The 27,021-nt window shown below is 38.6% G+C and overlaps 1 protein-coding gene across 1 annotated transcript in view; it reads left to right on the forward strand.

The window, feature by feature from the left end:
- LOC126336284 (filamin-A) overlaps nucleotides 1–27,021 on the forward strand; it is a 1,048,954-nt gene that overhangs the window by 886,434 nt on the left and 135,499 nt on the right. The window contains 1 exon segment of the mRNA XM_049999806.1: nucleotides 17,388–17,586. Within this exon segment, the coding sequence (XP_049855763.1) occupies nucleotides 17,388–17,586 (199 nt within the window).

Below are 27,021 nucleotides of genomic sequence, written 5' to 3' on the forward strand. Positions count from 1 at the left end.
CCTGTTACTTGTGTTATCTAATCATTCCATTTTGCGATCATTTCGAATAGTAACACCCAGATATTTGATGGATGGTACCGCTTCCAAAGACTAGGCACTTATTTTGTACTCTTACATTAATGGGGATTTTTGTCTTGTTATATTGAGAGATAACTGCCAGTCATTACACCAAGCATTTACTTTCTGCAAATCCTCATTGATTCATTCACAACTTTCGTGTGATACTACTTTCTTGTAGACTACAGCATCATCGGCAAACAGTCTAATGCCACTGTCAATACCATCAATCAGATTGTTTATGTAAATCGTAAAAAAGCAGTGGACCTCTTACGCTGTCCTGGGGCACATCTGAAGTTACTCTTTTTTTCCGCTGAAGTCACCACATTCAGGACAACATACTGCTCTCTGTCCACTAGAAAACTTTCTGTCCAACTGCATATGTCATCAGATAGACCATAATCACGCACTTTTTGGAGCAAGTGTCAGTGCGGAACTAAGTTGAACACCTTTTGAAAGTGAGGAATATGGCATCAACCTGGGAGCCGGTATCTAGAGCCTGTTGTACATCATGCACAAAGACGGCCAGCTGTGTCTCGCATGACCACTGTTTCCTAAAACCGTGCTGGTTTCTGCATATGAGCTTCTCAGAGTCTAGAGAAGTCATTATGTCTGAACACAAAATATGTTCCATGATTCTACAACAAATCGATGTCAGTGAAATTGGCTGGTAATTGTGTGCATCTGATTTTCTAAACTTTTTATGGATTGCTATGACCTGGGCCTTCTTCCAGTCTCGTGGAACTTTCCACTGTTCCAATGATCTCTGATAGATGATTGATAAGAATGGTGCTATATTCGTAGCATAGTCAACATATAATCTTATGGGGATACCGCCTGGGTTTTACAATCCCAGATACACTAAACACTATGTCAGCCATCATTACGTTTGTTTGATCATTGAAGGGGGGAATGGTGCTGCAGTCTTCTACCATAAACAAGTTTTTGAAAGCTAGGTTTAGAATATCAGCCTTCTGTTTATCATCATCCATTACATTACCCGTACTGTCAGCATGAGAAGGTATTGAATTATTTGTTGCATTCATAGATTTTACCTACGACCAAAATTTTTTTGGGGTTATTTGTAGAATCTGCAGATCAAATATTGCTTTCAAATTTGTTAAAAGAATCTCTCATTGATCTTTTGACAGCTTCTTTCATTTCACATAATTTCTGTTTGTCAGCGGGGCAGTGACGATGTTTATAACGAAGGTGCAAAATTCTCTGCTTTCCCAGCAACTTCGTAATATGACTGTTGTACCAAGGTGCATCCTTTCCCTCCCCTATATTTTTGTTAGGCACATATTTCTCTAGCATGTGGTGGACAATACCTTTAAATTCCGGCCAAAGATGCTCAATATCTTTGTGTCCTGTGGTGAATGCTTGGAGATGACTATGAAGTTATTCATTAATGATACTTTTATTTGCTTTCCCAAACAAGGAAACTCTACACTGTTTCTTTAGTTTATTTGCAACTACCACTGACATAGAAGCCACAATGACGCTGCGGTTACTAGTACCTTCTTCTAGATTAACTTCCTTCGCCAATTTAGCCAGCCATCAAAAGGACCCAAGGATTTCCTCGGAACCACCACCGTCAGGTATTGTTGGTGCCGACATGTGCAACAATTTGCAGCTGGCTGCACCCCGCGCTCGATAGCCACCTGAAGAGCCTCTTCCACATTCCAGACTAGGACCCCCGGCAAGCACACCGAGTGAACATTGGACTTCTTCCCCCGCCCTAGCCACTATGTTCCTGTGGGGCTCCATGACCCACCTAACATTGGAGCTCCCAATAACTAACAAACCTCTATCCTCATGTGCCTGTCTGGACCTTGCTGAAGGAGCAACCACTATCCTGGCAGAAGGTGCATTCTGACCTGACTGAGCCTCAGCCCCCCCCCCCTCCTCCCCCTCCGTCAGCATCAGATAGCACACTGGATTTATTAGCAAAGTGCATGGGATTTGGCAGCAGCCTGTGCGTCCCTCATGCGGCCTCTGCCTCGAGGCTTGAGTCCTCGACACAGTCAGCCACCAACACTGAGGGGAGAGTGGGCCGGCCGGCTCAATCGCACCTGCGGTCATCTCAGTGACAGAGAGCTGTGGCATCCCCACCTGCACATCTAGTGCAGCAGAGGCTGTCCCAGGCACCCCATCCGCACTGCCTCAAGGTGACACTCTGGAGCTTGTTGACTGTGGCCAACAAAGCTTCCAGCTGTGTTTGGACTGTGGCCAACTCCTCCTGCATCCCCATACAACAGACACAGTCCCTATCCATCTAGCTAATAACTGATGTACTATAAGAAACTTCAGGAAATCTACTGCTACACGAGGTTAACAGCTTCACTCTAGTAGGCAGAAAGGACACTCAAGAATAAAAAATGATAAAAATGTGTTGTGGAAGCTAGATCTGGTGCTTATTTTCCTGCTAGGGGCTATCTAGTGAATACCAAGGAATAAGACAGTAACCTACAGGAAACTGCTAGGGGGTACCTAGTGAATATTATTAACAAATTAAACAGTAACCTATGGTAAGCTATACCTACTGATTATCCCATGTACTTATAATGTAAACAAGCATTTATATACAAGCAAAAACACCCTAATAAAACTATAAAAAAACTGCTACCTTAAATGTATCGAGTCTAAATGACACTAATAAACGTAAATACTGAGTATTTTACATCGAGAGATGCAAGTACAAAACAAAACATTTAGCTAACAATAAGAGTTCAGAAAGTAAAGCACAAATACGAACTCTGTAAGAGCCAATGGGCTTACAGTACACGATCACTAATGCCCACAACAAGCTAACGAATTTAAACACATGGTGAGGTGAGTTTTAGCTTTTTGCTAACTAAATTGTATATAAGAAGTTGTATTGTAACACTAATTTGCTCAGATATTGTAGTGTAACACTAATTTAACACACATTTTACATTTTTTAAACTGTTAATGATCACAAGTTGCGCTAGTCAAACGTATAAAAGTGAGGTTAGAATTCACTGTCAGTATCACTTTTGCTAATGAAATGTATAAAAACTGCTACCTTCAATGTATAGAGTCTAAATGACACTAATAAACATGAATACTGAGTATTGTACACTAACTTAAACTGATTAACCCTTGTATTTATATTATCTTGTAAAACAGCATGCAAAAAGCACTCGTAGCCGGCGTCAGGGATGCCAACAAAACCAACTTTGCTAATAGATTCAGTGCGCTTACAGTCCTGTAAGTATTTTGAACATTGTTGACAGAGACATGTTATTGGCCTGTAATTTCTGGGCATTGCCACTTTAGCTGGGTCCTTCTATATGAAATATATTTTTCCAGTTGCTGGCCATTTAGTGATGTTTCTTGTCTGCAACATTGCAGTGAACAGTTCATCCACTGCAGACCGGTCAGGTATTTGAGCCAGTTGTGGAATTGATAATTGCCAGGGGATGTCCTGTTCTTGACTTTCTTCATTCTTTTCTCAACCATTTCAGGTGCTATCCCCAGCTGTTTCATACTGTGCTTATAAAATGTACTTTCAGAGTGCTTGATCCACTCAGCAGTTTTGTTGTAGTCTTTTTCATTTCCAAGAGATCTTTCCAAAAGTTGATTATTGCCTCTCTCTCTGATTTTCCAACTTTTGTGTCAGCTTGCCCTGATTGATTTAGACAGTTTGATTTTGCCCATACTGGAAGATCCTGACCTTATGCCTGAATATTGGTTTATCTCACTAATAGAAAACTGTAACTAACAAATAACGCTAGATAACAACAACATAATATCTAGTTACTGTTTCCCGACTAAATCACTCAAGAACATTTTATTTATTAAAAATCTTGTGAATAATTTAGACAGAAAACACATCGAAGTGCAGTATGATTATAGACTTCTGCATGAAATTAGTCTGCTTTGTTAATAAATCCATAAATGGTTCAAATGGCTCTGAGCATTATGCGACTTAACTTCTGAGATCATCAGTTGCCTAGAACTTAGAACTAATTAAACCTAACGAACCTAAGGACATCACACACATCCATGCCCGAGGCAGGATTCGAACCTATGACTGGAGCGGTTGCTCGGCTCCAGACTGGAGCGCCCAGAACCGCACGACCACTCCGGCCGGCCAATAAATCCATGAAAGATAGGCAACAGTACTGCTACAAAATAAACGGAAATGAGCAGAAGAGATCGTGTGAATAAAATATCAGAAATATTATTGGTCCTTGTGATATGCAGTGTAACCCTCCTATTATATTACCAGAATTAACATTACCCTGTTGTTTGCTTTTTTTAGCAGTTTCCTCAAATTCTCTGTGTTCGGAGTGCTATAGTTCACTTTACGTAGGAAGGTGGCCCAGTTTTTAGCTGTTCTGCGCATCCCCCTCCATTAATGCCAAGCAGCCAATAACATTTATTCTCTCTCCGAGGTGCTACCTTTAAGTTACAACTAGACTGCGAGAATCTCTCTCCCGCATGCTGTGCTGTTGCCGTACTTCGGGACAGTACACTTTCATTCACAAAGCAACGGAAATATTCATTCAGTTGTCGATGTTACTTCCTTGTACCAGTGTAACTGTGAATGTGTGTCTGTAAATGTTGTAGTGTGACTGCCAGATAAATATGTCCGATGACGGCAGTAAACGTGAAGTGCTTCACAAGTGGGCAAGTAGGTTTACCACAGTTACAACTTTTTGAAAGGTGTGTCTGAAAGGGGGACTCCTATTTTTGACATCTTTAGGACACAACAATGAACTGGAGAAGCATGAGTCTGTAAGAGAACTGTACAGAGAATAGTAAACAAAAGTGTTGAAGCTGTAGAAACATCAGGAAAATTTGGTTTTGTGTCACCTGGAAAACACTGAAATCACAAGAAAGCTGTAACACAAATGAATGGTTTTAACAATGCTATTTAGAGTGCTCAATGTTTGAAGTGTACATAAGTAGTGAAGACCGAAAGTGACAAAAACTTGGTGCAATTATGAAAGAGAGAAATGGCTTCAGAGGTAGCAATTTGTCAATGCAAATAATTTTAAGACATTGATTTCAGATATGCTACGAAGAGAGTTTTTGATTGAAAGATGTGACATAGGTGCATCACAAACCACATCACTTCTAAAGATGTATGATAAAAGAGGAGGACATAGTTAAAAAGTGTATTACCCTGATGAAACATGTGTGAGTCAGACTTATTCCATGAATGCTTGCTGGAATATGAGTGATGGTACTGATAGTTTTAAAGTTCCCATAGGAATAGGTTCTCAGATAATTATGCTGCAGGCTGACTCTTCTTCTGGTTTTGTTCCTGAGAGTAAACTTGTGTTTAGGTGTAGGAGTAACAGCAGTGAATATCATTTGGAAATGAACCCTGTCAGTTTCAAGAAGTGGTTCACTGAACAATTCTTGCCATACCTTGCTTTGGAGCCAGTCATTGTAACTACTGTGCTAGTTGTCATTCTGCTGTTACAGAGAAAACACTTTAAGTGCAAACACCAGCAAAGAAGATATAGTGCACTGACCTTTAAGTATTTCACACAGTGTAAGTCACACACGTGCCAGACTTTTGCAGCTTATTAATTTACACAATTCCCATGACAGAATGTACAAATTTGACTTTTTGGCTGTGAGTATGGTCACAAAGTTTTACTTTCAGCCACTTATCACTGTCAGTACAACATAATAGAATTAATGTGAGCGCAGGTCACAAAATATGTGGAAGGAGGGCAATAAAACATTCAACATAACAAACACTGAATCGCTTGTGCACGAAGCAATAGAAAACAGTGCTCTTCAACATGGGCACGGCGTGTGCAGTGTGCTCAAAAGCTTCAGAAAGATGACTGATAGGGAGGTGGAGATAAATGTAAGCCTTGTACCTATCATCATAAATTTACAATAGGTGGTTTGGACACTGACGCAGATAGCAGTGACAGTTTTATTAAGATGTAAACTTTAGAACAAATATAGTAATAGTATTCCTTGGTTTTAAATATTCGTAGACTTTACTGATTAGGAAATTGTATCTTATGAAGTATGTAAACTATAATGTTCCACATATTGCCCAAGGAGAAGTCAAGCTTTGCTTCACATGTTCTGTGCTCTAATTACTCACAAGAATGCAGCTGGATAAAGTCATCAGAAACTCCAATATTGCGATGAGTAAACACCTATAATTTTGTAGGCACCAATTGGAAAAATACCTTAAAATGACAGAGAGGGTTATCTAATACAGTCTCTCACTGTAATGTCCAATGAAGTAATTTACAGTCATAATACCTGTTGACAGTTAAATATATTATAACATACTGACAATTTTTATGGTAGTCTTCTGCACTCTTCCTTACCATTAGTAATTTGTTTTTATGCACTGTAATGTACATTTAACTGCTCTCTCTCTCTCTCTCTCTCTCTCTCTCTCTCTCTCTCTCTCTCTCTCTCTCTCTCTCTCACACACACACACACACACACACACACACACAGTACAAATTATTAAAAAATTATATGGAGTAGAAACAGTTGTCAAGCATGTATAATGATGTTTATTTGAGTTTAGTTTGATGTTAATTTTCATGTGTATTACCCTTTTATTCTTATAATACAGTCCAAATCACACTAAATGACAATTATTGCAACCCATTTTGATTATCTTGTCATCAGACAATTGTCATTTTGAGAAAAATTGTACTTGATGTATTCACAAAACTGCTTCAGTTCTTGGCTTTTGATGTCACGCGGGCTAATGTTGTGAAGCAGCAGATACAACTTCAAAATGTGAAGTAAGAGTTCTCTTTTTTAGATGATTGATCAGAATCAATTTTAACATTTGTTACTCCCCTCATAGTTTTGAACATACAATACAATGTACCAAAGCCAAGTGAACTTGACTGTTTGACCACAGCAACACATTTTGGCAACAATAACTTTGTTTGCTAGCTCTGTGCTGTCACACATGCACAGACCTCATCCCCTCCGTGCTTGCCTGTATCTCTGCCCCTATGCGTAGATGTGCCATCCTACATGATACAGGTTATAATTCCCATTCAGTTTTGCGTGATCATAATTATTAAGTTTCTGCAGTTTACACTTAATGAAACAATGTTACTGGAGAAAACAAGAAATAGGTGTAATTAAGATGTAATGACGCTGGAAAGATATCGGCTTTCAAGTAATATTTACAAACATTATGCAGTAAACTTTTTTGAGCTCTACTTCTAAATCAGCTGAAAATGTGTAAAGTTTAAACAATTTGTGCCACTGATGCTTTGTGTGCCAACTCTATCAGCATAACAGTAGCTATGCTGTGTATTGCTCATATTTCTGTTGTCAAAATCTTCAGTATTGCTGTGAATGGGAGGAAATTTTGCAGCAATAAAAACGAGGTATAGATGCACCTCTTCCAGGTAGCACAGGTTGTCCCACTCAAACCACCTTGATTTCAAAGACCCAGAAAAAAACCATAGTAGATATAAAAAGAAAAAATGCAGCATTTTGTAGAGTATCTCAGAAAATTTATTTATTTATTATCAATACACCTTCTAACAATACCACCACTTGCAAAGTAGGTTAGAAATCAGATTAATAATGTTGCTCACACATCATATGTTCGCTTTATCAGGCAACAACAAAGTTATTGACTGTGGATGCTATCGTGAGAATAGAAATAATGAATTCCTTGTAAAAAAGTCATTAATTTTGGCACTTATCTTGAGTGGATTCCCACGTAGATTTCGTCGAAGTTATTATGGCTCATCTTGCTGATTCTAGGATGATTCCACTTTGATTGCTAGAAGGTCCAGATCTGTATTTGAGCAATATTTGAAGACCTAAGAAATGTGTTTTTCAGGAAATTCTTAATGATCAAACAGTCCCAGATCAGAACAATGGTATGGTAGAAATAGTTTTTGACTTGGTGTAATGATCCACATTTTTATTAAACTTCTTGTAAATTCACATATAATTCTTCTTAATTGTCACATCATTAAGAAAACAGTTTTGTATCAATCTTCATATATTTAATTTCCACTTTAACCGAATGCAAGACTTGACTGTTCTTCTACAAAGCGAAAAACAACTTAACTTCTGCAAAGTGAAACAAAGACAGCTCTGTGCGCATTCACACCAGAAACAGTTGAAAGTAAAAGATTATGACAGTCTCACAGAAATGAATACACACAAGAACCATATCACTGTAATATATTGATACGTCGGAGTACCTATACATTAATAAAAGCAAATGTGAATATTGTCACAAAGATACGTCTGTTACTTCGCAGAAAAGCAGTACAATATTACTGGTATCAAGAACTGGGGTTGGAGTGTCATAATGGTCACGTAAATAAAGAACCATTACAACCTCTACATATGAACCATTTGTAGCATGAAGAATATAGAGTCTGTATTAAATTTCTTGTTAAGTTCTTGTAACATTTCCCCTGTTATTGTTGCAATTGCATTACTGATAAGATGTCACAGCATAGGAGTATTGTCCACTATGGTCGCATACACGCAGTCCTTCGCGAATCCCCACATGAGGAGATCAAGCGGCATAATGTCAGGTGAACGTGGTGGCCAGGCAATGGGACCTCCATGTTCAATCCAATGACTGGGAAATTTCCTATCCAGAAATTTGCAGACAGCCGTTGATCAATGTGGCGGAGCTCCATCTTGGTGAAAAATGATGTTGGGTTGCAAGTCTTGTATCTGAGGGTACATAAACTGCTGCAACATGTCCAGATACACTTACCTATTCACTGTTTGTTCCACAAAGAAGAACGGTCCAAGAATCCTGTCGTGTATTAGCCCGCACCAAACTTTTAGTTTAGGGCTATCGTGAACATGTTCAATGAGAATGTGCGGATGTTGCGAACCTCAAATCTGAACATTATGCCTGTTAACCCTTCCTGATAGATGAAACGTTGCCTCATCTGAGAATAAACATCTTTCCAGAAAGCTGGCATCCATATCAATATGCTGCAGCACATCCACAGCAAATGGTTGTCGACGTGGTTTGTTATTTGGCACTAGATGTTGCAGAATTAGCACTAAGCACACATTTAAAAATGCTGGTGGACTATAAGATGCAATGTTGATCAAGGTACATCTAGTTACCTAGATGCTTCACGAATTGACTTACATGGTCTACTGATGCATCTTCCTTAGTCTTGTTTCTTCTTCTTGTTTATCCCGGCTTCTTGAGATCTCTTGTGAAGAGACTCAGTACAAGAAGTTCCGTAGTAGTGTAGGACAGTCAATGAAGTTACACAACAGTTAATAATTTAACTTTTGAAACTGCCAGTTTATTGGCATGTATGGAAAGGAACTCTCTCTCATACTCAAGCGGTCAGCAAACTGTGTGTAACTTTTTGTGGTGTAATGGGCCTTACTATGTCGCAAATCGTTTTAAAAAACTTATTAAGCTGCTTTACAGTGTTGGCAGGCAACATAATCAACAAGTTGATGTGTGTCTCAGTTAAAACTGGACCTCGAGATTTTGAATAAACTTTAGATTCATTTTTTGTTAAAATCAGCACTTGTCTCAAAATTAATTTTAAACTTCGTGCATTCTGTTCCAAAGCATTTGCAACTATTGTACACAATTTACTGGACAGCTCGATCATGCACTGGCGTGTAACATATTTGAAATTGAGCGCGCAGGTTTCAGTTTTCCCTAATGGGCTAAACAACTCTTCTGTAATTACGTGATGTGTCTATCTCATGTTAAGATTAAATAAAACTGCATTTACTCACCATTCAGGTGAAGATCACAAAATAAAATTCACCACATAGGTCATCAAACTGGACACGCGCACTTCTAGCATTCTAAGTGATAACTCGTCTCAGAGTAAAAGCTGCTCATAAATTCACACTTCTTTTTATGCATACAAATTTCAAATGACCTTTAATTAGTAATTACATGCTATAATTTATTTGCTTAATATAAACATTTCCGAATCTAAATAAACTTCAAGAACTTGTATTTCATAATCAATAAAATTTTATCACCTGAGAGAAACAATAAGTTTTCTAAAACTAATTCAGATTACAGTTAACTTGTGTCTGGATGATGACATCACTAATAGACACTTGCTTGGAATGAACGAAATACCAGTACTGAAAAATACTGACCGTTGAGTAATTTACTGACTTTTATAACAAATTTGGTGCCCCCTGCATTTATTCTCCAACAGCATAGGTTATTACTTCTTCACATTTTTATCGAATTTTGCCTCTCGTAATTGAGCTTGATGTTGTAGATTTAAGTAAACTTTCTTCGAGATGTCCTCCTTAGTGAGATTGTCTCCTTCAATTTGTGGCCATCCCTTTAGCCAATCTTGAGAACCATGCTTGCCATACATCACTTGGTTGAGCGAATATCCTATAGAAGTATGAGGCAGTTTGTTACAAATCCTTTCAAATTCTGATAACCACTCGATCCATTTGTACTGTTCGTGTGTGTGGTATGTTGTTGTTGTTGTTGTTGTTGTTGTTGTTGTTGTGGCCTTCTGTCCTGAGACTGGTTTGATGCAGCTCTCCATGCTACTCTGTCCTGTGCAAGCTTCTTCATCTTCCAGTACCTACTGCAACCTACATCCTTCTGAATCTGCTTAGTGTATTCATCTCTTGGTCTCCCTCTACGATTTTTACCCTCCACACTGCCCTCCAATACAAAATTCGTGATCCCTTGTTGCCTCAACACATGTCCTACCAACAGATTACTTCTTCTAGTCAAGTTGTGTAACAAACTTCTCTTCTCCTCAATCCTATTCAATACTTCCTCATTAGTTATGTGATATACCCATCTAATCTTCAGCATTCTTCTGTAGCACCACATTTCAAAAGCTTCTATTCTCTTCTTGTCCAAATTATTTATCCTCCATGTTTCACTTCCATTAATTGACGGAAAAATCTTTTGATTGGTTTGCCACGGGGATAAAAACGTAATATACAGTATCATTCTGCTTTTACATTCCCAGAATTAATGTTTTCCCACTGTTATATGACATTTTTTATCGGTCCGTCAAATTTCCTCTGCTCACAATGTTAATTTGCACCTGATCAACATATTTATAATTTTCCTGCATATTATGTATTATGAAAAAATGTTTTGAGGCCATCCACTAGTGTTTACAAATATTAAGTGGTTAAGTTTCTTGACACCAGGGCACTCTATTCGGCGGATTTGAAGACGTAAATGAGTAAAAGTTGTAACAATTCGGGCCGTGTCTCCTGCCGCTGCCAAGCGCTACCTGGCATGGTGGCTGATGGGAGTAACAAGGTTCATTCTAATGAAGATATCATGGCCAATCACAACCATTTCTAAACTGTCTCTAATGCGCAAATGCAGTTTCGTGATTGTTGTGATCATCGTGACTCATTTATCGAGCAATATTTATCGTGTTTTGATGTATGGCCACATGGAGTGCTAGTTGTCACTGTCATTCACATTGCGTTGCCCAATTGTTTTTAGCGTAAACACAGAGCCGGTTATGTATTGTATTCATGCTGAGCAAAACATGTTTCGAGAATATATTCTCGTTGTCAAGTGCAGTATGTATGTATGTATGTATGTATGTATGTGTGTGTATGTACATAACTGATGAGGCACAGTACTTCATAACCTCAAAAAGATGAGTACAGTGCAAGAGACGCAGAATAACACATATTCAAACACCATACAAAATACTTATTTACATATATGCATTTGACAACAAGAAAAAATTCTCAAAACGCATCATGCTAAGCATGAAAAAATAAGTAACTAGTGCAGTATTTCATTATTTAAATAATGAATGACAGCTGCAGGCTTTCCAAAAACATCGATTATGATGTTTGAAATTAAGTCAAATGTTTCCACTTCCCAGACAGTTATCAATTCCAGTTACATCAGCAGTTTTTATTAGATAATAAATCGTTACTAGATGATAAATTCCCTGACAAGTGTTTTGGTGCCTGTTATGTACATATATCATACATAAAGTGCGACGGGGTATCCTATATGCTACTTTTACAGCTTAAAACATTATTTCCCACATTTTACATTTTCCCACGTTTTACAACATTTTTTTGAAGTTCCTTGAAAAATGTTAAAGTGGAGTTTCACTATAATCCTTCATAGTCTCTCTGCAGATTCTGCTGGTGTAATAAGCAGCATTGTCTGTCAATATCATCTTCGGTCTTCCAATCTCTGTTATGAAATCATTGACAAATTTCTTTCACATAGGATGCACGTGTAGATTCCTCAAAGGATACAATTTCATATACTTTGAAAAAATATCGTAGAATTCCAGAATATACTTAAATCTTCCACAAGTAGTGGGATGTAGTCCACACACATCACAAGATGTCAGTGTCAAAGGTTGGTGTGGTAAGATTGCATGTAATTCAATTTTTTTTGGCAATAGTTGATGGATTTAGTTTTCTGTCAAATTTTACATTTCTTTTGAATGACACTAGCCAAGCATTCTAAGTTTGGATGGTAACAATATTGGGCTAACTTGGCTTTGCTTGGCTTTTTTCAGAATAATATGTTAGATTGTAAAATAGATAGACTGCAACTGCGACATATTGTGACACAACTTTGAAATTTGTTTCTCACGAAATTCAGTAGACAGTTTCCTTACTTTGAAATCTAAATAAAGTCTCTTTCTCAAATTCTTCGTTATCCTGTCTTCTAGGCAAATGAGATAGAACATCGGCTACAACATTGTCCTTCCCAGTTATGTATTGCACTGAAATATTATATTCTTGAAGTAACAAGGCCCATCTTCTTAACCTTGACTGAAACATTCTTCCCATTACATACAAGACAAAGCTTCATGGTCACAAAATATGGTTATTATTTTTCTGTAGACAAAATATCTAAACTTTTTAAGCACCCATACCACAACTAGTACCTCTAACTCTGTAGTACAGTATGCTCTTTCACATTTAGAGAGCGTTCTACTTGCGAATCCTATAATCTTAATGGTATTCATATCTTGTGGATCATTCATTTGGAAAAGCGTAGTGCCTGTTTCAGAAGCATCAGTGGCAATGCAAAAATCCTGTTCAAGTTTCAGATGATGTAACTAAAGCATCTCGGATTTTGTCAAATGCTTGAGTACATCCAGGGGTCCATTTCCACATGATGTTCTTTCACAGTAACTGCAATAAACATTATTGGCTGATTAATTGATTAAGCAAAAATTGGCAAAAAATGAGGCTAATCCCATGAAAGATTTTAATTCCTTTTTATTTTTAGGATAGGGACATTTTGATAGCACTCATTTTCTTAGGATTCGGCATGATGTCATCCGGCGTAATTACATGTCCTAGGAACTTAAGTTGACTTCTGACGAATCTAGATTTCCTTAAATTTATTGTTGCTCCATACTCCAAGAATTTCGCAAATACATTTTCAAGCAGATAGAGATGCTCCTCGCATGTTTCAGTAGCGATCAATACGTCGTCCACATACAAGGTAACTCTGTCGAGCAAATCTCGTCCAAGTACAGTGTCTAGCATCAATATAAATACACTTCCACTAATATTTAGTCAAAACCGCATAACAGTGATTTGGTAACTTCTACCCTTAAAAATGAAAACAATATACTTTCAAGATTCATTCGAGATATTTATTTTGCCAGTATACCTCCTTGTATTAAGGGATGTCGGGAAGTGGGCATGACAGAATTTCTGAATTTATTCATCCAAATTCTCAGGTCTTGTCTGTACTGGTATGATTATCTTGTTATCTCTGTGGTGTCTAGAACTAATCTGACATCACCATTTGTTTTGAGGAACGCCAAAATAGGGCTACAATGTTCAGAATGAGGGGGCTCTATAGTTCTCCACTCTAACATTTTGTTAATTTCTTTCTTGACTGCCTCTCTCTTTGATCAAGGAACAGAATAGGAAGTGCGATAAAAAGATCCGTGTGGATATGTTTTAATGTCCTATTCAAAACCTTTGATTATTCCAGAACATCTGCTAAATACGGGCAGATAATTACTTAACAAGCAACACAAATCTTCTCTTAGACTTGCAGATAGGTATTCGCATTCGGATATTTTCTCCTGAAGTGTAACTTGACTTATTTCTTCTCCAGTATATTCAGTATAGAAAATATCACCAACTACATTACAGTCAATACCAATATAGCTAACCATTAACTTCATGCAATTCTGATCCGGGACTATTTTGCCCTTTATCATAGATACTGTCAGAACGTCACCTACAGAGTCCAAGGTACATGTCCCTTCTTTTAAATTGATGACTGTTCCAGATTTACAAAAAATATGGACCCCAAAGACATGGTATGGTCATTCTTGGAACAATCGAGAAGGTACTTTCTATTGAAGACCCCCCCCCCCCCCCCCCCCTACCACCACCACCACCCGCACCCACACCCGAACCCGCATTATAATATTTGACTCGTGCCTGCTTTGAGACCTTTTGCACTTTCGCAGCGAATGCTTCAGGTACAATCCATCCAGTAACAGGAAATGTAAGCACTTTTGCTCCTCAACTAATTTGTTTAAAACAGTCTTGCATCATTATGCTAATGGTTGTTCCAGTACCAATCAAAATTTCAACATCAATACCATTTATTACTTCTTGAACTACTGCCTGCAATATTCGTCCACACGTATTCGAAATGTAAGGTTTTTCTTCCATAAGTTCCTCCCTTAGATCCAAATCATCATCATACCTCAGTACATTCACTTCAAAATGATGCCTGCCCTCCTCATCCACTCGAGTCTTCCTAGGCAGGCTTTCAGTGAACGGTTCTAGTTTAATCTTTTGGTAGATGTCATATTCGGTGGTTCATGTACTTCAGCAATACCTAGAGTATGGTCGGAGTATGGTAGTTGTTCCATTTACAGCTTTGTTGTTCTGTTACCAAGTGGTATCAGTCCTTGTGGTTGTTGTGCTTTTTGAGTTACATTTGCATCACTCATCCAACATCAGGTGTCGAAGGGTCTTTCCAAGGTCGTATACTATCAGGATTGTCTTCTGAGTATATATCACATCTGCGTGAATTACCATACCGATTATTCGAATTGTTCTGTTTGCGTTTGCGATTTGGTTTTCCTGTACTAGTCTGATTCACCTGATTATTATTATTATTATTTCCATATGTTGCTTTAGTATAATAGGTGTTATGTTTATATTGATTATTATTATTATTGGCTTTACTAAAGCTGTAAGATGTCGCTCGCCCTCCTTCGTGTAGAATAGCTTTACTATTTCTATCTCGGTTGTTGTTATTGTTAATACTATTATTATTATTACATTGTGAGGTAGAAATTTGATTAATATTCCATACTTGGACATCATCTATTATCATATCGATTGAATCAACTACAGACAGGAACTGTTCCACACCATAGTCGGGGACATTTATAGTTTTCTCACATATATGAATAGGTAATCTTCCTTTTTAAAATACGTATCACTTCTCTATTGGAAATAGGATCATTCCAGTACCTCGTTTTATTAATGTATTTCTCGAAATACTGTCTTAATGAACTTCATTTACTATTATAAAACTCCAGTTGATACACCTCCTTTCATCGTCTCTCTTGTTTGTTACTCGACCTGTATTTCACTAAGAAAAGTTGTTCAGACTCTGCACATCTATTACAATTCTCGCAAACTTCTGCCGCCCACAGTACTGCTTCACCTGTGATCTTGGACACAATAAATTGAAGTTTGTCATGTTCAGACTCACTGCGAGGAAAAATATGCTTATAATTGTTGATGAAAACTTTTGGATGAATGTCGTCTTCTTTTTTTTTTTTTTTTTTTCAGTTGAAAAGCTAGGAAACTGTCTGCTTTTGAATGTGCTTGTCGCAACCTTTAAAGACGACAAGTACCCCCTTTGTACAAAAGTGTCATTTTCATTTCCATAACAGTCACAAAATTTATCGGGTGTATTCCCGCAACAGTTACATTTTACTCCACTACAGGATTTATTATTCCTCAGCATGTCTTCAGAATAGCTGTCTGTAGTCAATACATTTTGTGAAGTGTAGTTTTTTTTTTTTTTTTTTTTTTTTTTTTTTTTTTTTTTTTTTTTTTCCTTCCTCCTGACAATTTAAAATTTATTTCACTTTGCCACTACTTAGGTAATTCTTCAATTACTTTATCTTTAATAGCCTGAAACTCACTAGTAAATAATTTGATAAGTTCATCATTTGCCATTTCCTTAACTACCTCAGCTTGTTTCAACTCGAGTGGTATTGACTTTCTCTTCGATTTCATTATTTTTAACTTATATCCGCTCAGGAAGATCATCATCAAATTTTTTAGTTTGGTCCTTTAAATATTTATTTATGCCCTTGCAAGTGTTTATTTTGAATTCTGACTTCTTTTTAGACAGATCCTCAATTTGCGCATTAGCCTTCAAGTAACTACTTTTACAGTTACAGATTTTATCTGACAAATCGCTATGCCCTTTTGAAATAGTTTCACAAATAGTATCCTTCTCATAAATTTCACCCATAAATTCAGTGCGTAGGTTGGTCATATCCATTAAAACTTTTATCTCTAATTCACTAAATTTAGTATTTAATCATTCTTCCCACTCTACTTTTTAAGTTAGCAAATTTCATTTAATTGTCTATTATCATCTTTAAGTGACTCGAACTTCACAACACTTCCTGTTGCCAGAAACATCCTATACCATTCCTTAATTGTTTTCATATCAGGTGGATCACATTCGTACACATGACGATAATTTCTTTGCACAGTAATTGGCAATTTTGTTTCTGCAAACCACACTACTGGTTGTGTGCACTGCTGTGGAGTCACCATTTTCACTTCATGCGACCACACTGTACTCTGGCGACAATACTTTTCACTTCTGACACAAGAATATAAATTCTTTGAGATGCTCTACAATGTGGTGCATTTTTCATTGTCTATGGTTTTTCTCTCCTGAGTTGTTATCAGGGAGGTTTGAGTGGGACACCCTGTATATGAACTAACTTAAAACAATTGCACATGTGGTGCCTGTTTCAGAAACAATATGAACCACATGGGAACAGTTGACATATCATAATGTAAGGAAAAAAATTCAGTGTCGTTGATTTGCAGTGAATGCAGGTAGTGTAGTGTCACTGTCCTGAGGTGTTAAAACTATTGGTCATTACGTTGCGTCAAGTAGGGTATGAGCAAACAATCAAAATGGAGGAAACGTAATATTATGATATAATAGTTGAGGCCAGATTTTTTTAAAAGAACTGATGTCATTACATTTGTTTGTAAGTTACATTTCTACAGAAAATGCTGATTTCAGTAATACATGTATGTGTGCTGTACTAATAAATGTGAATTTTCCCTTAAAAAATTAGGTTGGTAAACCAGCGACATTCACAGTGGATGCCTCAGAAGCAGGAGAGGGCACACTGGAGCTGGTTGTTAGTACAGACAAGACAACGGTTAAAGCAGAGGTAGTAGCCTGTTCCAGAGGATTGTACGATGTCACATTTGTGCCTCATGAACCGATACCACATTTTGTCAACATCTCGTTCAACGAAGAAGATGTGCCAGGTTAGATTTTTGCTTTCATGCTCACTTATCAATACATCAGAATCGTATTATTATGTGAATAAGTGGAGAAAAACATGTAAAGAAAGTAATAGATTACATTAAAAAATGTGAAACTATTAATTGCATTACGGATATATAAACAAATATGTCACTTACAGATTATACCTTAGGCCTCTTCAGATCGACCATCTGCCACCTACAAGGCAGTACGAAGAGCGATCTAGGACTGTGGCCCATGCGATAGGCATGTTGTCGATCCCGCCAGCTGTCATTGTCCGTAGACAAATCGCGACGATGCCGCCATTTCCTTATTCAAGGAGCTCCTGAGTTGACCTCGTGAGGTTGAATGAACCCCTTTCCAGACCACCTTACCTCAGAAATAATATGAAGGCTCGCTCTTCCGCAGCGAAAGTGATGACTAACTTTCCGACTACAGAGGCGGTCATTATGAGTTATCTATAATATTATTGATATGAATTTTCTGATTATTGCGTTATGTTTAATGTGAACAATACTGTTATCTTTCCATCCCAAAGTTCCCATTACTTCCACAATAAAGTGGGTAGGCACTTTCATAGTGAAGTTCAAAAAAGAAAATTATTATGAATCAGGTACACAGCAAAAGGATAAATAATTATAAGATGGGGTTCTTAGAAGCGCTTTTGAAAATTATGTTTTATATACAAACAGTCCTGCAGCTGAGAGATTCTGTGTGTCTCATAGTAAAGGTAAAACCTGATCAGTTTGAATACAACACAGCTTAACTAGACACAAATGCTATTGAAATTAGTGTGATGTTTCCTTCCTCTGATCCTTGAACTGTAGCCAATTGTAGAGGGATCTACCATTTACTTTGTTAACTGTAAGTGGACCGATACTCTCCAAAATGACAAATTACAACTGAGTACACCAACATCTTTTAATGGTGTCCTTGAGCACCCGAGCTGCAGACAGGCACTTTAGGGCAAACACATTATGATAAGTTATCCGGATGCCGAATGGCCACAATTCGTGTGGAGGAAGAGTGGGCTGCAGCCTGTCTCCTTGTTGATGCCCATACACATTCAAAGATTCTAAGCATTCAGAAAGAGATTTTCACTTTGCAGCAGTGTGTTTGCTGGTATGAAACTTCTCGGCAGATTAAGACTATGTGCCGGACGGAGATTCGAACTCGGTACCTCTTTGCCTTTCGCGGGCAAGAGTTCTACCGTGTGAGCTACCCAAGCGTGACTCTCGACCTATCCTCACAGCTTCAATTCCCAGTATGTCATTCCTACCTTCGAAACTTCACAGAAGCTCTTTTGAGAACGAAAGAATATTGTGGGGACATCACTTAGCCACAGCCTGGTGGATGTTTCCAGAATGAGGTTTTCACTCTGCAGTGGAGTGTGCACTGATAGGAAACTTCGGGGCAGGTTAAAACTGTGTGCCAGACTGAGACTCGAACTCGGGACCTGTGCAAGTGCTCTACCATCTGAGCTGCATTCCTGGAATTCATTGACAGGGCTTCACACATAAAAGTTCAACAGATTTGAGTCAGGAAACACATGAGGTGGCAGTATTGGCGAGCCACAGCCGAAACACTTGTCAAGAATTTGTTCTGTATATTCCCAAATGACCACATGAAATAGTGCCCGTCCATCATCATGTATGTACTGTATTCGTTCTTTCACCGTGGGGGATGTCTTCTGAACAAAGATTAACAATGTCGTAACATTGGCACGACTGCACATGTGAGTGTATCGTATTGGGGAAACTGTTGGTTTTCGGACCTGTACGTTAGGATTATTTGCTTGTTTCATTGCCCTCTACTTGCATAATAATAGTCAATCTGTATGTTTGAGTGATCTACCTGGTTCTTTACCCTGCAAATCTTTGTAATGAATATTCTCAGTAGAGGGATGAAGTGAGAAGGAAAACACTAATAAGTTTTCACAGTGGAGATGGAACAATAATAGTGCTCATGTGGCAGAAATGGGATGGGGTTGGGGGTGGGGAAGAGGATGATTACAGGCACTGAAAATTACAAACAAAGGTATGTGACAGCCACAGGTCAAAGACCTAAAAATACTAAAACACTAACTATAGCTTCCCTCTATATGAAAGCCTGTCTCCTCCGTGAGAAAGCAGCCAAAGATTTCAACTTGCAGAAATTCTGTCCACAGTTATGGAACAAGGAAAAGAAATAATATGGGTTTAGAATACATTAGATTAAGTACATTTCAAAATAGTTTTGAATTTACTGGCATAAAGCTATATAATAAACTGCTTCTGACAAGGAGAGATCTATCAAAAACCATTACATGCACTTGGTTAAGATAGTGGTGTGACATTTGAAAGAGCAAGTAGCCCCAGAAACGTGAGCCATTATTTAAAAAAAAAGTGTGAAAGGCCTAGCAGCTCCCATAAGAAGTTGTATGAAAGGAGAAATGAAAGAAGGAAGAAACTGCTAAAAGTGGCTAGAGATCCTTTAGGTTGTTGGGTCAAGTCACATTTTGTACCTTGAAATCTACTTCCATATGGGAAAAATTGAAAATGCTTTAAAACACGTCTTAAACTGTTAACTTTTATGGCACATATATTTCTGTGAATTTTTGCAAAAAACTTCTAAGGAGTTTGCTTCACTAAGTGTCTTGCCACAAAATTAGGTACAGCATGGTCACATCCACTCCCTGTAGTCTGCTGGCACTAAGCACTGTGATTTGCCTGCCTTAGAGCTTCATTGCCACATGTACACTTAGCAGTGCACTAGGTCAGTGTCAGCTGAATGTTCTGTGCTTCTGTGTGATATTGTGTGTTTACTTGTAGTTTCAGTCTGTCACAGAATAAAGCATTGATGTGTGTTTGTTAGTGAGTGTCACTGTGCATATAGGTCAAATAAACATTCGAAAACAATCTAAAATTGACATATTAAACATACTGAAGATTTTTTCTGATCTGGCCAACCACCCAGTGAGGTGGCGCAGTGGTTAGCACACTGGACTTGCATTCGGGAGGACGATGGTTCAATCCCGTCTCCAGCCATCCTGATTTAGGTTTTCCGTGATTTCCCTAAATCGTTTCAGCCAAATGCCGGGATAGTTCCTTTGAAAGGGCACGGTCGATTTCCTTCTCAATCCTTCACTAACCAGAGCTTGTGCTCCGTCTCTAATGACCTTGTTGTTGATGGGACGTTAAACACTAACCACCACCACTGATCTGGCCAACCTTAAAGAACCCAGGAGCAATATAAATTTTGTGCTAGTTCATAAAATGCCAAAAACAACCTTGTAGTATTTTCGAATTGACTGTATGTTTTACTAACAATACGGTAAATATTGGTAGAATTTCTAGATGTGAGCACAGGTTTCGATTCTCCAAGAAAGGCTAATGAAAATGGAAATTATATACTTTTACAATTCTGGCAAGAAGTTAGTGTTTAGAACAGTATTTTGATACTATGACGGAGGAGAGTATTCACAGCTAGAAAAATACAGAGTGATAACAGTGAAAAATATAATTGTTCTGACTCGTAGAACTTCATTCTTTTCCTTCTCTGTTCAGTTGTCTTCTGATTCAGAAAGTATAATGATGGGCAAAAAATTTAAATAGAATCCAAAGACATTGCAGCAGTAAGCATGAAGTTTTGTGTAAAATGCACTTACTGTGTATAGCGGACAATAGTCTAACAGTATACTTCAATAAAACTTGGGTTTCACAAAAACCACATGCAAAAATATATTTCGCTCAACTTGAGTGGAAAAATTAGCCTGAAAGTACTTATGTATACTGTATATCGATGATTTGACTGACAGGTGCAGTGATGAAGGGTCACTAAGAACTGAAAACAAAAAATTTTCAGGGGGTAGGGAATATTTTCGGTCATATTAAGCTGACCCATCGGAACTAAAATCCCGGCGGTGGCAAACAAGCACTCCCACACTGGCTCGCCCGGAATCTCTCATAACTAAAATGCACTCATACGTGACACGACATAATAATGATGCCTCAGAGGTTACCGAAATTAATTTCATAGTTTTCTTAACAACTTTCTCACCAGAAGTTTCCACTATGTCCAACAGAATGCAAATTCATTAGCAATGACATTTTATGTTACACAGGTGGTAGTTTCACAAGGTATTTTCTTTTTTAACTCAGAAAATTTTTATGTTTTCATAATAAAATATGGATCACGTGCATCTGTAACCTTTCAATGTTCATATATTATTTTCAGTCCAAACATGTCAGTGGGTCTGTTTTTTCCTCAGGTTGAAGTAATAAAAATATTAAGCTTGTCCATTATGAATGTTTAAGAAACTGTGACTGTTTGTTCAATATGAGTACAGAAAATTGCAACCAGTAACTTTTTGAAATAGTTCCGTATTCTGTGAGCTGATCTTCGAACCTTTTGAAGTTTATCTTAAGGTGGTGTACAGGGGGTTACATAGCTATTTCGAAACACAATTCTGGATACTGCCTCCCTGACATGAAGATGGAACATGCTTTAATGCATCTCCTTGAGTTATGTTAAAGGACCAAGGACATCTACATCTATATCTACATGGCTACTATGTAAATCACACTTGCATGCCTGGAAGAGAGTTCACCTTCACAATAATTCTGTTATTTCACTCTCCAATGTGTGGGGAAAAAAAGACATCTATATCTTTCTGTGTGAGCTCTTGATTTCCCTTATTGTGATGATCATTTCTCCCAATGTAGGTTGACGTCAACAAAATATTTTTCTATTCAGAGGAGAAAGTTGATGATTGAAATTTCTGGGAGAAGATCCCGCTGCAGCAAGAAATGTCTTTGTTTTAATTATGTCCATCCCAAATCCTCTATTGTATCCATGACACACTCTCCCCTATTTCTTGGTTGAACAAGATATGCTGCCCTTCTTTGAACTTCCACAGTGTCTTAGTTAATACTGTCTGGTAAGGATCCCACGCTGTGCAGGAGTACTCGAAAAGATGATGTACAGGTGTAGTGCAGGTAGTCTCTTCAGTAGATCTTTTGCATTTTCTAAATATTCTGCCAATAAAACACAGTCTTTAGTTTGCCTTTTCCACAACATTTTCTGTGTGTTCTTTCCAATTTAAATAGTTTGTTATTGTAATTCCTAAGCATTTAGTAGAATTTACAGCCTTTAGATTTGATTGATTTATTGTGTATCCTAAATTCAGTGGATTCTGTTTTAGCACTCTTGTGGATGACCTCACACTTTTCTTTATGAAGGGTTGATTGACATTTTTGAAATTATTTTGCAATTTATTTTGATCTTCTTATCAACTTACTAGTCAATAAACCACAGCATCATGTGCAAACAACCGAAGATGGCTGTTCAGATTGCATCCTAAATCATTTATGTAAATAAGGAATAGCAGAGGGCCTATAACACTATATTGAGTAATGCCAGAACTCGCCTCTGTTTTAATCGATGACTTTCTATCAGTTGCAATGAACTGTGACCTCTCACAGGAAATCATTAACCCAGTCAGATAACTGAGACGATATTCCATAAGCATGCAATTTTATTTCAGGCATTGGTGAGGTACAGCCTTCTGGAAATCTAGAAATATGGAATAAAGTTAAAGTCCCTTGTTGATAGCATTCAACACTTTGTCTGATGAAAGAGCTAGTTGTGTTTCACAAGAATGATAGTTATCTAATCTGTGTTGACTGTTTGTCAATAGACGATTCTCTTTGAGGTAATTCATAATGTTGGAACATAATATGTGTTGTAAAATCCTGCTCCTTATTGATGTTAATGATATGGGCTTGTAATTAAGTGGATCACTCCTACTGCTGACCTTGCCTAGTCAGTGGTAAGGGTCTCCCACATCATACCCCCTACGCTCCTCTGAGTATGGGACCTAATCATCATCACTCCTACTGCCTTTCTTGAATTTTGATGTGGCCTATGCAACTTTCCAGTCATTGGGTATGGATCTTTCATTGAGCGAGCTGTTGTATATGTATATGTTGTACATGTATGGAGCTATTGTGTCAGCATACTCTGAAAAGAACCTAGTTGGTATACAGCCTGGAAGAGAACACTTGCATTTGTTAAGTGATTTAAATTGCTTCCCTACTCAGAGGATATGTACTTTGATGCTGCTCATGTTGGCAGCTGTTCTTGATTCGAATTCTGGAATATTCACTTTGTCTCCTGTGATTAAGGCACTTCAAAAGGCTATGTTTAATAACTCTGCTTTAGCAAAACTGTCATCGTAGTATTTTCATTACTATCGCATGGAGAAGGCATTGATTCTGTCCTTCCCTAGAATAATTTACATGCAGCCAGAAACTCTTTGGATTTTCTGCCAGCTTTTGAGACAAAGTTTAATTATGGCTACTATTATAAGCATCTCGCACTGAAGTCCATGCTAAATTTCGAGCTTTTGTAAAAGATCACCAGTATTGGAGATCTTGCATTCATTTAAATTTGTCATGCTTTTTTCATTGTTTCTGCAACAGCGTTCCGACCTGTGGGATAAGCTCTGTTTTTTGTTAATTTATTTGGTATAAATCTGTCAATTGCTGTCAATATTATTTCTGTGAAATAAAATCACATCTGGTGTACACTTACATTGTTCATTCAGAGTGGAGATTGTCTCTCAGGGAGGCATCAAGCGAATTTTTATCTCCTTTTTGAATAGAAATATTTTTTGCTTATTCTTAAACAGTGGAAAATCCAGGATGGAATAATGACAATATTGTGAAAAGGATAGTTGATACTCACTGTGTAGCAGAGATGCTGAGTCACAGATAGGCACAGCAAAAAGTCTGCCAGCAAATAAGCTTTCAGGTGAAAGGGCGTTCATTGAAAATGGACAACATACTCAGACAGACACAACTCCCACATACAGCACCCGAGTCTGTCTGCTGACTGTGGGCGCGTGCGGGCGTGCGTGCGTGCGTGCGTGCGTGCGTGCGTGTGTGTGTGTGTGTGTGTGTGTGTGTGTGTTTTTCTGATGAAGGCTCTTTTGACCGAAAGCTTACTTTCTAACAGACTTTTTGTTGTGTCTATCTGCAATTCAGCATCTCTGTTATATGATGAGTAGCATCTATCCTTTTAATAATATTTTTGCTAATTTTTGGTGGATTTTAGATTACAGTATATAGTCTTTCTACTACAACCTTGTGTTCACTCATTACTGTATCCATTTTGCTGCTTGTTATTAGCTCAGGATCAGTTGTCACTAAGAGGTCAAATGTGTTTTCATAGTCATTTACTACTTGACTGGGCACATTATCTAATTTCTCAAAATAATTTTCAGAGAAAGCATTTAGCACAATTTTTTATGTTTTACTCTTACCTTCAGATTTAAATATGTATTTTTTCTCCAACACATCGAGGGTAAATTAACATCGCCACCCACTGTAATTCTATGAGATGGGTATGTGTTTGAAATTAGATTCAAGTTTTCTTTGAATCTTTCAGCAATTGTATCATCAGAATTGGAAGGTTGGTAAAAGGATGCAACATTATTTTATTTAGATTGTCAAAAGGCCTCTACCCACACTGACTACAGGAACGATAAAACTTCAGTTGCACTATAAGATAAACTACTAACAGCAGCAAACATGCCACTGCCAGCTGTATATTAGCGTATCCTTTCTGAGCAAAAATTTTGGCTGATCTTATCTCAGACTTTGCCAACTTTCAGTGCCTATAAGGACCTAAGCATCAGTGCTTTCTGTTAGCACTTGGAGCTCTGATATTTTCCCCAACACAGCTAGCACAATTTACAACTGTTACACAGATGATTCTAGATCTACATTCTTCCTGTGTTCATCTCGCTTCCTTTGAGACTGAAGGTCCTTTTCTGTTTCCATCAGAAACTTTAACCTAAAAAATCACAAAGTCCACGCCACACTGCCCACGCTATCCGTGTAGCCACCTACAGTGTGTAATGGACTCCTGACCTATTTAGCAGAACCCAAAACCTCTCCATCCTATGGAATAAATTGAGGAATTTGCAGCCTATACATGGTCACAGAACCGTCTGAGCCTCTTGAGTCATTCACTCAACTCTGTATGAGTGGTTCTATTGACTGTGCTGCAGATAATGCACTCTGGTTTCCTTTCACAAGCTAGATAAGCCATCTTCAGACTTTCCCTCCCTCTCTTTCCCTCCCTCTCTTTCCCTCCCTCTCTTTCCCTCCCTCTCTTTCCCTCCCTCTCTTTCCCTCCCTCTCTTTCCCTCCCTCTCTTTCCCTCCCTCTCTTTCCCTCCCTCTCTTTCCCTCCCTCTCTTTCCCTCCCTCTCTTTCCCTCCCTCTCTTTCCCTCCCTCTCTTTCCCTCCCTCTCTTTCCCTCCCTCTCTTTCCCTCCCTCTCTTTCCCTCCCTCTCTTTCCCTCCCTCTCTTTCCCTCCCTCTCTTTCCCTCCCTCTCTTTCCCTCCCTCTCTTTCCCTCCCTCTCTTTCCCTCCCTCTCTTTCCCTCCCTCTCTTTCCCTCCCTCTCTTTCCCTCCCTCTCTTTCCCTCCCTCTCTTTCCCTCCCTCTCTTTCCCTCCCTCTCTTTCCCTCCCTCTCTTTCCCTCCCTCTCTTTCCCTCCCTCCCTCCCCATCCCCATCTCCCCTTCCGCCCACTCCCTCCGTCCTCCCCCTCCCCGCTTCCTTCCCCCACCCCCACTTCCGCCCCCCCCCACCCGCCGACCCCCTCCACACTCACGGCACCATGTCTCCACCCCCACCCCTCTCAACCCGCCCCGCAGCCTCCCCCTGCCCCCTCCTTACCCCTGCCTGCTCCCCCCACCCCATCCTCACGACACCGCAACCCGTCCTCACGACACCACAACCAGTCTCCGACTCCCCTCAGCCCCACCCCGTCTTCCCTGAACTCATATCAGTGACCAGACAGATATTTCATAAATTTATGGAAAGAGAAAGGGGAGTTCACGAACTTGGTTTGAACTGGGACTTTCTGCTTGGCATACCAACACTGTAACCACAGGACAATGATGCTGTGGCCAGTCACATTCAGTCAGTTACACATTTTGAGCTTTGACCATTCACTGTCTCTATTTTGTTTTTCTTTTCACAGTTCCATGCACCTTCTTATTTTCATGCTTGACCTGTGTTCAGTTTTTGATATGCTATCTACTGTTCCATTTTACCACTAAATCTGAGGGGGGAGGGGGGGGGGGGGTTAAGAGTTTCTTTTGCTAGAAGGCGACAGGTATTAACACTAAAATAAGATGTAGCTCTATCGTGCATGAAGTTCATGATTGATTGCACAGCTAGAGACACATCTGCTACTGATCAGGTAGAACAACCTCTACAAAATTATGTTAACTTTTTCCGTTGAGCTTGAGTGGAAGGAAGTGATGTCCTACCATGCATACTATGCCGGTCCAAACATTGCCAGAAAATCTTTGTTGATGACTTGCTTCAACAGTTGCATGAATATTGACATCTACCCTTACACACTGATTGTGAAAATTTACA

Source organism: Schistocerca gregaria, chromosome 2, assembly GCF_023897955.1.
Source record: "Schistocerca gregaria isolate iqSchGreg1 chromosome 2, iqSchGreg1.2, whole genome shotgun sequence".
Lineage (NCBI taxonomy): Eukaryota > Metazoa > Arthropoda > Insecta > Orthoptera > Acrididae > Schistocerca > Schistocerca gregaria.